Genomic DNA, 13,088 nt, shown 5'->3' with positions numbered 1-13,088 from the left:
ATAAATTAGGCATCTAGCTCTGTTTTCTAGAGGTACAGGCTGAGTTCAGTGATTGTTTCTGCGGTCTGAAAACCACATCACTTAGCTCAGTGGATAAATCCAGAATTAGGCCCACGCAGTGTGGAACAAGGGTGGCCTTTGCTTACACTTAACCCAAACACTGGGGATAGTTCCAGTTTTCAGAAATGGCTTTTTGTAGTTTATTTTATTCTTTCCTTACTAGTGGAATTGACTAAATTCAATGTAGGGTAGGAGCATGGGGATGAGACTCCTGTGTGTTTGCGGTGTTCATGCACACTCTACACATTTCATAGATGTTCTCTTTAGTCATTCCTTCTCTTCAGGGGGGCCCTATAACTCTCTGCCTAGAACTGTGCAGGTAATCCCCAGCAGCTGCCTCTCAGCATCCTGGGGTGTTGGCATTTCTTCAGTCAATCTCAAGCACATTTGCACACAGCCATGGCCAGGGGAGCAGCTGCTTTGGCTTCCTGCTACAGTGTGTGTAACAGTGGCTTGCAGGGTGGAGAATGACCCGAGGACTGTAGCAGGTACAGAAAGGTGTTCTGCAGGCAGCAGGCTGCTGGGGAAGGGACAGTGTGGGTCTCAGTGTGGGACACAAGAGCTGTGGGCTTCTAGTACACCTCTACAAGGCACCATGGCTAGTGGGGCTACAGGGCTTGGGGCCACCTCACTTGTCCTTTCCTGCCAGGCACTCCTGTCCAGCAAGTGGATTTCAGCCTGTGATGCTGGATCCCTCACCAAGGGGCAGTTGTACCTTGATTACAGAATAAGAAAACAGGTTCTCTTGTGCTGTGTAACATTCTGCCTGTGTAAAGGGATCCCTGTAGCCGCTGGGAACAAGTCAGGCACCCACAGGTTGAGGCTGGGGGACAGAAGCTGAGCCCTGCTGCCTGGAGAAGGCTGGAAGAGCAAACGCAGCAGTACCTGCAAAGCAGGTTTCAGCATCGTCACCCAAAGAGCTCAAAAAGCTGTTGTGGGCCTGAACACGGGTGGGCTGGAAGGTGGGAGAAGGGCATGTGTGTGCACATACGTGTGTTGGTTCTTTGTGCTTTGCCTTCTGTTGCTCGGTTTCCTGATAGGTTGAAATCAAATGTGGTTTTGCTGCAGCGTGCTGAGACCGCGGGTGCTTTAGCCTGACCTGCCGTTTGTGGGCAGGAACACCCCCAGTGTGTCCCGGGGGTCCCCGCAGGTGTCGCTGCCCCGCGGCCGCGGTGGAGGAGGAAGAGGAGGAAGATGCTGCGCTCACTCCGGCCGGCCCTGCCTGAAGAGCCGGCTCCCTCCAGAGGGAAGAGCCGGGCATGGCACGCGGTGGATCCGGCACGCACGGAAGGAAGGGTTTCGTCTTCCGGAGCTGAGAAATATGCGATGAGAGGAAAATATAGATTTGGGGGTTAAAGGAAAGATTCGATATTTGAAACGTTCTGGCATAAATAAGAAAGGGCAGTCTCCTGTGAGTTACAATTTGAGGATCCTCAGATAGCGATGGCTCAGCTGTTGCTTTAAATGGGTGTTATTAAGAATCCACTCTGCACGTGTGGAGGCCAGTACTTGTGTATGGATGCAACGTTTTTTACACATACGCCTTTTGTTCTTCATTTAATCATTCCAATTCAATTTTGCTAAGATATATAATTTACACAGGTGTTTGACAAAAAGCAGATTACTCAAAGATTTCTATTATTGCCATTATCATGAGCTCAGCATATAAAACGTGCTGTCTGTTACAGTGAGACACCCATTGTTGATGGGAATCTAGATAGTGTATCAGAGCTTTGCAAATCTCAAAGAATATTATTTCATACCTTTTTTTCCTGCCCAGTATGTTGTGCACACAATCAATACAAGAAGGAAGAGCTGGTTTTGAAGACACACTAATTAATTTTGAAAAAAATGATTTTTTAAATTTTGCGTGAAGACACATTAATTTTGAAAAAAACCAACATGTCCCATATACACAATGTTTGTACATGTACAAGTCTGCTCTCCAAAGGCCTACTGTCCTTCAGGAGGGCTGTGCAAAGTATTGTGTATGTTACATATGCCAGAAAAAACACAGTCATTCCCCCCATTAATAGAAATGACCTATTATAAATTTACCAAAGATATCATAGTTTTATAAATTGGCCACATATGTCTGTGTAATATATTTATTATATCACCTTTCACAGCATTTCTGTTTTATGAAATTCAGCCTTGAATTTGTCACATATGTTTTGCATATATGTGCAATAGTGGGCCAAGTATATCCAAGTAAAGTATGATAAATGTGTTCTTTCCATATGGGAAATTAAATGTTTTTCCAGATATAAAAAAAAGTTTATTAAGAGCAGCCTATACAAAATAATTACAATAAATCACTCACTTATATTTAGGCTAAAAATATAAATTTGAACTAGTAACTAAATGATTAAGAACAAGAGCCAGAAAAGTCACATTTAGGACCTAATTCTATAAGATGGAGCAGCACAGATAGAAGAGGCAGGCCCTACACATTTTCAAGGCTCCTGCTCCATGTTGTGACATCCTGCCAGGCTCTAGGGCAGCTTCCATCTCCTGCTCCAACTGGAGCTGCCAAAGGACAGCCTCCCATCCCCTCTGTGAGAGGGGCACTGTGAGAGTGAGTGACCTGCAACGTCCACTCCAGCCTGGGTTCTACACCTCTCTGAACTCCTCTTAATGGTCTCTGGGAGATGGAGAAGGAAAGGGAACGTTTCCCTACACTGTACTCCTCCCTTGACGATCCTTCTGGCAACCAGTGAGTGTTTCAGTGGGCAGGGCAGGACACCTTGGGTGCCACTGCTGTGTGCTCGGTGCCTGCCTTCACAGGAGTGACTGCACAGGTGCCCAGGGACTCAGACTGATGTCCTTGAGCTTTGAATTACTAAAAAGAAGTTAAAATAAATAACATGTCAAATTTACAGAAGCACCTTAGTGTGAGGTGTTAGCACTATTGCTTTTGTCACTGGTTTTAGCATGGATGATGGGCAGGGACTCGGCATTTGCATTTTACTCCACTTGCTTCGTGCTCCCATTGCTCTTTGTTCCAGAAAGTAATGGTTGGTTCCCCTTCTCTCAGTGCTCCAGCCTGGCTGCTTCAGCTGTGCTTTGTCTGAGGTGTGAGCTCCAACCGTGGGCAGCAAGAGCCAGCATGAGAATGGAGGGTTTGCAGATAAAGCCGTCATCTGGAAAGGGCAGAGGACTGGTGGGGAGAGGCGGTCCTTCTCCCAGGCTGGTTCTATATGAGCACTGCCTTGCACATTTCTTTTATTTCAGCAAACGTGAAGTGAGTCTTTCATTCTATTCCCTTTCCTGCTTGTTGTCAACTACTTCAAACCAGATGGACTCAAGAGATAAAACTATAAAGACTCAATGTCTCTGTTTAGCAGGATGCCAAGTCTGCATGCCATCAAAATAACTGAGGCAAAAAAATCTGAACAGGCAATACTTACTCTAAGTGTTATGTTAAGAGCAGCCTAGATACTTTTCCATGAACACAAACAATGCATCCACCAATCACTGGGATTTCATATCAGCAATTTTTGAAATTATCATCAGGACAAATGCCACAGCCACATTCTCTGTCACGTTAAAAGTTACTCCATAGGCCCAATGCACCCACTGCCTTCTTACCTGTGTCAGAACATGTTTATAGCAAACAGTGCCATGGGGGCCTGGAAGATGTACTTCTGCATGTGTGAGATGTCAGAGCTATGGAGCAGAATAACAGCTCAGCATTTGAACATCCTTGCTAGATTTTCTGATCTGGACATAATCAGGCTCAATCAATCCTGCCACTGGTAGAAAAGAGAGATCATTGCTGTCCAGAAAGCATCTGAGGACTTCTATGGTTTTTTGCTGCCCTAGTTTATGTATAGTGAGAATAAAAACTAGAAGGAAATAGCATTTAGCTGTATTCTCAACTAAATTTAACAGCTTTTTTTATTCCCTTTTATTTTTTCAATAATTGGAACTTCAAATTGTAACAGAGAATTATTAGAATTAATATTTTTTTCACTGCAGTGTCACTCTCCTGTGAGGAGTTAGTTAATACTCCAGGGTGGTTCTCCTGCAGTGCACATGGCTGCTTCAGGACCTCAGTCCTTCCTGCTGTTAACCCCTGTGGCACTGCAGCTTCTGGTTTTACAACTCTTCAGAGCGCAGAAATAAATACACTCTCCTCTGGGTGAAAACAGGCTTATTTAGAGGTGTAGATTGTGGTCTCCAGGATTTCCTAACACTTTTAAAAAAGGACGCTGGGGAAGTAAAAGCAAATATGTCTGAGACAAAAAGAAGTTGGTGTATGAGTTTTAGAAACCAGACCTATCACTGTATGGTTCCGCCAGGTACTCTGCCTGCCATCCTTGTCCCTCTCCTGTGGAGAATCTGGCCACTGCTGATGGTTTGCTCAAAGGCCCTTCATACCTTCCACAGTCTTCCTATCACCTAACTCAACGGGAGAAGTTGCTCCTTTGTTTTAAATTTACCCCCTTCCTTCATCTTTCTTCTCCTCTTGCAAACCAAACTGCAAATCCAATTCCAGAGGTCAAAATAAAGCAGTACAGTACAGCACTGCCGATAGGATGTACAGCTGTAGTTCAGACCACTGATCAGGTGAGCAAAACTTTCCCAAGAGGTATTTTCATTTAATTTGATATTGTGAGATGCTTATATGAATTGCCAACTCCTGCCCAGTATGATCTTAATTCTGGATAGCTTCCTTTACATTATAAAAGAAACCTCCAGCATGCCCCAGAAGAGTAGGACATAGACAAACACAGCCAAGTTTATTTGGAAAGGATGTAGTAGGGAGACCTGGGCTTGAATTTCAGAAGATTACACATTAGCAGAAACCCCCCTACTTTCTCCTCAGTCATGGCTTGTCACTTTCCTGGTAGCACAATTGTCATGCTTAAACATCAAACTTTGTGTCAGCACTGCCGTAACATTGTCTAGTATTAATCCAGGCAGTCATGTGCCATGTTTTATGCAATGATCCACACTTTCACACCACAGACACACAGCCAGAAAAGGAAACACATTGATTTAGCACTCAGTAATCCTTGTTTAATCCCCAGTCCTTTGGTTTACATCACTAACATGGCTCCTGCAGTAGTCAGTGTTCTATCTTTGTTCTTGGCAGACTGAATTAAAGGAAAGATTTATTAATTTGTAAGTTGGCTTTCTAGATGCATCTTAAATATGCTAAAAACAAGAGCAGTCCAGAAGCCAGTATTGGCTTAACTATAAAAATCTGCTCTTTTAAACTCAAACCTTTGCAACAGTCCAAGTCAAGCTGCAGAGTAATTTTTTGGCTTGCTGTAGCAATTGCATTCTAAAGGACTAAATTTAACAACTGCCTCATTGCATGCCCCCAGCTTACTTCCTTTTTCACTCATTACTACAAATACAATTAATCTCCTCTTTACTTGCTCATCTACACTAAGGACTGCAGTGCTTTATGGCTCATGTACTGATAAGAGAAAGGAGTTGTAACTAATGGATTCATTTGCAAATAATATTAGAGGGTCAGAGATCACCATTCATTCCAGTGGTGATAAATATTCCATGTAATTGCTGCACAAATGCTGCTGTTTGGGATTTATTTCTATTACTTTACGAATGCCAGTTGCTTTCTTCCCTCTCATGGTGCCAAAGACGGTGATTCTTGGGAGGAAGCCTTTTGTAATAATTTAGCTGTCATCACCTTCACTCCTGAATCCTCTAGGCCAGGTACAGGCTAGCCCTGTTCCTTTCTGGCAGGTGAGATTTCAGAGCTAACTCCAGCATCTTAAGGTGGCTCTTCACTCACAACCTTCTGCTAGCAAGTCAGTGGCAATCTTGTGACAACCATGCTCATGGCACAATTGTAAATTTATTTTTTTTTTAATTAAAAAATTGTGAATTTCTTAGATGCAGACATCTGTATTTTACAGTTATAGTTATAATCAGACAATTGTATTTTACAGCCTATACTAATACAGACTGTCTTTCCTGTTGGAAATCATTCTTCTTTGGGGAAGTCTAGGTTAGTTCCTTAGGCAAATAAACTGTTAGAAGACTGTAATTCACAATTAAACTATGGTATTTAGGCTCAATTTTAAATGAAACTAGTGTAGTCTGGTTGCTCATTTCAAGGAAAGTATCATATGAAAGAAAAATCTGTTTACTGGGTGTTTAATTAAAATCAGTAGTGATATAAATTGTTAATGAATTAATTGTATTGTGAAAAAGTATGGCATGAATAGTGCTTTGGTAATGGGAAGTAAAGGATGTCTGTTCTGCATGTTCCTGCAACCTGTGTCCTTCCTCCTGAAGCTGATGAAACTCTCACCTGTGTGTCTGAGATGCAGTTCATGTCCTCATTTTCAATTTGTACTTGCATGACTAGGTTTGTTTTTAAATCTACCTAGTAAGACAAACATAAATATTTAATTCCCAGCAAAAGGCAGTAAGTTAGATACAAGCACCCAGTAATCTTTAGAGTATTTTCCAAAAGATTCATTCGTAAATCTAAACATCCCTTATGAGTCTCCCTAGTTGCTTTAGATACAGATGTTGACAGTAAATGGCGGTTTTCAGAGAAAATATACTCAAGAATTCCTAATTTTTGGGGTCTGATCTAATAATGCTCTTATTAAGGCATGGGGTATTAATCCTTCTTTCCAGAGAGGTGCCACTGTTCCAATGCCAGAATATTGACATAAAAAATTGTTTCCTACATTAACCATTTACCCAAGATGGGTGAGCCCTGGCATCCTTTCCTGCTGGGTGGGCATTAAACCTGTAGCTCAGTTCTGAGGAAACTGCACAACAGCAGGCTGCTGTTTGCTGCCATGGAGGAGGAATGCTGGCACCCTCTGGGCCACGTGTGTGGTGTTATACCAGACAGCACAGCAAAAGGAAATCTCTGTGCAAAGTCCCTAGGACAGATCCCCGCACCACCACTTATTTATTTCATTGGTTTTTTTATGTGACTTCTGACCTACTTTGAGAAAGGGGAAAAACGACAAAAAAAGAAAGCTCCACAAGGCTGGTGCTGGAGCTGCTTGTACAGTGGGGGAAGCTCCTCTTCTGTGTGGGAGGTAGATGATGGGTGGAGATATGCAACTCTGTCTGGTAGATGTAATGAACACCGTCACCTCCCCTTGACTTGGGATCACTCAAAATTAGGCTTTAACTTTCAACTGCAATGTGATCCTCCATGCAGCTACTGAATAGTAAAGAAATAATCAAAGAAATGCATTATTTAAAGTGTCACCATACTCTAAAATGTGTAAGGCCACGTTTTATTTAGAAAAGCCTGGCAACAGTATCCTGGTTCTGTGTTTTAATGTAAAGAACATCAGGCTGGGTGCTTAAGGCTTTCAGTCCAGCAATATTCTGTCTGTAAGGCACAGCTGGATAACAGACTCAGACTTTAATTTGCATGTGTGTTTTTCCTGAAATAATTTCTAAAGTCATTGATGTTGCTATTCACTTTCGGTCACTTTTTCTATGATTTCCACCTCTCTACAGGAGCAGAAACAATTATTTCCAATAAAGTATCAACAGTGCACAGCCTGGACACAGTTATCACTGCAGCTTTGTCACCAATCCAGCAGTACCCTGGCTCTCACCACACTGGTGTGTGTCTAATACACTTTAGAAGAATGCAAATGCTGTTTTGTGAGTCAAACAAAAAAAACTTCATGAATGAATTTCAGCTTCCATGACTGTAGGGATGACAAGTTAATGGAACATTCGCACTGTGTGGCGAAGGATTTACCCATGGCATTCCCCTAAATGTTAATGGGAGTTGTGCAGCTGAATCTCAGACTTGCCATGCTGAAACTTAGCCCTAACTCTCCAAGGAGAAGGGCGCTAATTGGATTGCCGAGTTTAAATCCTTCAGCTCATCAGTCTATGGAAAGGATTTAGCACTGGCTCTGTAAAAGGCTTTACATAGCTTTGCAGCACAATGCTGGGGAAGATTTTTTCCCTTTCTTTCTTGTGATTAATTGTGAGGCTTGAGGTGACAGGAGACATAATGAAATTCATAAATGCCGAAGGCCATCCCTAGTCACATTCCTGGCTGTTGGTTTAAGTTAGAAACTGACAGAAGTGTGAACAAATCAAGGGTGTTCTGATAGCCTTTCAGTTAAGGGGAAGAAAAAGTAACTGACAATGAGAAACCACTGGAGGTGGTTTAATGGGTATAAATTTTCAAGAAAGAGTGATGTTTTACATTGATTCAGATTCTTGGATACATAAATGACTTACAAACAGATATATTCTGCCCCCACTGCAGTTTGAGGGATTCCAGTCCTTTTTTACAAAAGATACTGGCACAAGTTATGTCAGCAACCTGCCAAAGGAAAGGTGTTGCAAAACCCAGAACTCAAAGCAGCTTTGGTCTTTGTTTGTGACTGGCCTTGTTCTGCTTGTTATGATTTTTAAAAATTCACTTTCCTCTATGGAAGACAAAACTTATAGATTAAACAAGCAGCATAAGAATTAAGCTAGGACTCTCACTTCAGCCTGGAGACAGATTCTGCCACTTCCCCACAAGCGTGTTTGAATTCCAGTGCAAGGAATTGCTTCACCAGTCCTGCTTTCCTAGTCCTTGGCAGTGCAGGATGTGTCACGTCTGAGCATATATGGACCAGACACTGATGCGCTGATCTCTGGAGCCAGCTGCCAGCAGTCTCTCCTGGGGGTTGCTGTGATCTGAGAAGGACACACAGTGGACGGTTGCTGTGTGATAGTCCAGCACTGCTAAGGGCTTCAGCTTTTTCCAGCCAAAGATCCTGATGCGATGATCCCACCCTGCTGTTGCCAAAATCTTCTTGTCTGGACGGATGGTGATATCAGATATGCCAGCGTTGACAAGTTCGTGTGTTTTGTAAACCTTTGTGAAAAAGTTACAAATGAGTTCTAGTTGTTCAAAACAGGAGGAAAAGGAATACTTTGGCACTTTAGCAGGTTTTATGCCCACCCAACACACCAGGGTCACACAGGGAATGTGGAGCTTTTCACCATGTGCTGGATGGCTCTTGGTGAGAACGATAGAGACAGAAAACAACTTAACTTGAACCTCCCATCTCCAGAACAATTTTCACAAAATAAACCCAACTCTTGTATGCTTTTAGTTTATTTTGCATTTAAAGCTATATATATTCTGTCACAAGTGAAGCTCTGAATCAAGATTTTGAGCACAGCTTTGCCCTTTTCTTCCAGCTATTCTTGTATGAGCTGCAATGTTCAGAGCTAAGGCCATATATTTTCCCTGCTTCTGCAATATTCCCAGGCTGAGACCCTTCTGAGCTGATGTTTAACCTACCTGCTACTCACTTCTACTACTGTGGCCCCCTCACAAAACCCCCAATAAGTTGTGGTAGCATTTACCTCAGTCTTGAGAAAGGAATGCTTCCAGGAATTGGGCTACAGTGTCAGGAAATCTGTATTTCTAGTACTCCTTCTCAAGAGACTTCTATTTACACCAAATCCAAGGAGGGGATTATGGCCAAGTTCCTGATTTCAGTCTTGGAAGCCTTTTGTTACCATTTGGGGACTACTGGGGCACAGGTTTCAGGGGGCACAATTCAGTTGGGAGACATTTGGCTTCTTTGGAAGGCACTGGGGCTGCACAGAACTCAGCCCCTGGAAATAAAAGTTTACGCTTCACTGACATGAGTTTCCCTTGAAGCACAAAGCTCAAAGTAACTCCCCTTTGCTGTTCTCACCTCAAGCTACTTGTCTGAGTGAGCAATCTGCCTCTGAAACACATGTGGAATATGCACACAAGTGTGTGTGTGTGTATTGGAACAGCTCAGCTTCTGTCACAATGGGGAAAACACCTTTGGCTTATAAAGCTGGCCCTGAACTGCTGTTATTTTTAAGTACCATTGGAAATGACATGTTAATGCCACTGTCTCCTTAAGCCTGAGTCTGTAGCTACCCTGTACCGAAGCTTAATATCATCCAGTGCCTGTTTTAATTCACTGTGTGGTGTTCACTGTTTGTCTGAGGCAGGAAGGGATTGACAAGCACACCACACCTGAGCAGCTTTCCTCCATGAAGGACATTCCATGATGCATAGCTAGTACAGGGTTATAAAGGCATATTATTGCAGATAATTTTAACCTTTATACTGAATGTAGAAAACTCCAGAAATGTTGGTCAAGGGTTGGTTTCAGATGCAGCTGAACACATCTTGGAACCTAACAGGCACAAAGCCATAAGCAATTATTTTTCAACTACATAAGAACTGCCCAGCCTACTCATACAGCAAGAGCTGTGCAGTTTGGTAAGACAAAAGGGTGAATGAAACTCAACATGCTTCTTACGTGTTCTATACATTTCTTTTTCAAAGATGACATAAATGAATTCAGAACACAGGACAGCAAGCTTTGCTCAAGCCTAATGAAAAATAGCAGGCTGTATGGGGGCCTCCTGGTGGGACTGCTACTGTAAAACCTGTGCTTTTTGTTAGTACATGTGCTCCAAACTCCACAGGGTAGGCCTAATGCAGCATGGCCTCAGTGGAATTTTTGTTGGTGTAAATGTCCTGGCAAGGGAAAGATTTATTCTTTACATCACCAGCCTGGCAAATGTAGGATGGGTTTTACTCTGTAACTGAGATTATTAGCTAATGGCTATAACCAATCCCAGGTGTGGTGCTCCCATCATTAATGCCAATTATGTGGGCAAGATCCATACAGCACAATCAGGGCAACTGGAGAAATGGCATGTCCTCAGCAAGCTACAACTTGAAAAGGAAGCCTGTAATGGTGATGCCTGTTGGCTATGGAACATGAGGGAACAGTGGGCATTTGTGCATGATCTGCAAATACGAGAGAGAGAGAAAAGCAACACAAAGGAGAAAACTTGCTCAAGGTATATGCAGCCAGGTATAATCCTACTGCCAGGATTTGTACCATCCCAGGACTTACTACAGTAAGTCACTAACTACACCAGTCAAATGCCAATATAATTTCTTAACCAGAAAACCAGCTTGTAATTAAGAAAACAAAGAGGTAAAAACAGGTGAGCTGCTTTCAGCCAGTCACAACCAAGGACACTTGCATCTACACCCAAAGCATGTCTTTAAGCCCTCTGCTTATTATGAAAATAACCAAAAGATTATTTTGGTTTTTTCATTATTTTAATATTTATTAAATATTATATAATATTTAATATTTTATTATGTTATTATTATATTCTTAGCAGACTAAGCTTCAGCATTTGGGGGAAAAGCCTCAGCAACCCAACCAACAAAACTTATAATACAGCTTACAGGATTTTTTCTCTTGTAATATAAAAAGAAGCCTCTGGTTATCAGATTGCTTAGTTCTGCTTTGTTTATTCACCTGCAGAAGCTGTTTACTCCTACATTCTACCACAAACATCATCACATAATTGCACTATCTCATCAGAATCAGAAGGCTCAAAACCAATCCTGTCATTTGCTGACAGTGATGATTTCAGCAACTTTCCTGTAGAAGACAATACAAACTTTCCCCATAGCAATAAACTCTGCAGTTACCTTCATCATCTATTCATTGACACACTGGAACACTGCCACTTAAAACAGAGCTGCAGTACCATCATTGCATCATTCCTTTTCCAACGGCAGATAGCTGTGCACCACAGTTACTTATTAAAACCTTTTAGAATAAAAATAATGTGCCACTGAGTGGCTTTCCAACGTCTACCATTACCTCAGGTACCTGGAATGTCAGGGAAAAAAAATCCCCATCTGGTTTATATTATTAATGCAATAGTGGAAAAAAACTTAATCTATGTCCTTGACAATCTCTAGTGCTCGTATGAAAGATGCATTTTTTTTTAGGGCATTCATGCTCCCATGAAGCACAGGAACATTGCTTGTAGCTTGTAATACTTGGTATTTAAATTTCTTCTGAGGCAACCTTCTATCTCTCAGTGTGAGGTGTTGAAGGTGTAGTTAATCTTACATCCCCTGGGAATGGGAATACGTTGTGAAAAACAATACTTGGAATATTTCAGGTGAACAACTGTTTCTCCTGCGAGTTGTACCTGTAGCCCTGCATAGTTAACTCATAAGTGAAATGTGCTGTAAAGAACAATATTTTCTTTGACTTTAGGAAAAAAGTTTTGCTATAATTAATAGGAAAGAACAGCTTTCTCTCTACCACCAGAGTATCTGAAAATTTAAGAAGCTTGTCATGATGTCAGATTTCTGTCACCTTGACTTTAGAGAACAAGTCTGAATACCAAGTTTCTTACTGGGATTGCTCACCTTCCTTCCACTTCGCTGAGTTAAGGACACCTGGTACGTACAAGCAGGGGGAGGCTGGGCAAGAGGAGGGCAAACAAGACCAAAAAACCAGCAAACCCAAACCATGACAACTGTGTATCAGACACTTTCACTGCTCAGTCAGAGTGTAGAATGCCTCTTTCATGAGGCTTTGTGTTGTGCATTAAGGTTCAGTCGCCTCCCCAGTGAGTGCCATGTCCTCCAAACTTCACTGGGATTGGATGTGTTTGCACCACACACACTTAGTGCCCTGCCCTCCCCCAGAAATGCAGGTGCTGTGGTGATGCCTCACAGATTCCACAAGTTACAGTGGATGCTGGGGGTTATTCATCCTCCAGGTGATTAGTCACCATTGGATGTCCCAGCATGTGCTTTTCTTCCTGTAGCACCATTAAAAAACAGCATTAACTTGCTGTACTACTTAAAAAAGAATCTCCACAAAAACTGCAGTTATTATTCTTCCATGAACTGGTGTGTCCAGCAGATCTCAAGGATGATGTGGGCACACAGGGGTTGATTCAGGCCCTCTCCACTGTTCATGGGACAACTGCCACTTTAAAAAGATTAAAACACCCAGCAGTGGAAAGGCTGTGCTTGGGCCATTTTAATTTTCCTGAGCCTTTTTGCATTTATTTCCACAACTGCATTTCCAGATTGTACTTAATCCTTGGCACTGCTGGAACACTTCCTGAAGCTGTCTAGATGAAAGCAGTATTTATGGCCATCCCTCGCACAGCCTGAGCTGGGGGTTACATGACCTCCTTCTAACCCAGCCATTCACTACCACAGC

The 13,088-nt window shown here is 42.4% G+C and overlaps 1 protein-coding gene across 1 annotated transcript in view; it reads right to left on the bottom strand.

The window, feature by feature from the left end:
- Window positions 1–4,757: 4,757 nt before the first annotated feature.
- The window catches only part of GNB1L (G protein subunit beta 1 like), a 46,443-nt gene continuing 38,112 nt past the window's right edge, over window positions 4,758–13,088 (bottom strand). Inside the window, exon 7 of the mRNA XM_005524370.3 lies at window positions 4,758–8,908. Coding sequence (XP_005524427.1) covers window positions 8,642–8,908 — 267 coding nt within the window. The 3' untranslated portion in view covers window positions 4,758–8,641. The remainder of the gene's footprint in view (window positions 8,909–13,088) is intronic.

Source organism: Pseudopodoces humilis, chromosome 20 (genome assembly GCF_049639895.1).
Source record: "Pseudopodoces humilis isolate 2021_Gansu_Grassland_sample_001 chromosome 20, ASM4963989v1, whole genome shotgun sequence".
Taxonomy (NCBI): domain Eukaryota; kingdom Metazoa; phylum Chordata; class Aves; order Passeriformes; family Paridae; genus Pseudopodoces; species Pseudopodoces humilis.
This window is presented reverse-complemented; position numbering and strand designations above follow the sequence as displayed.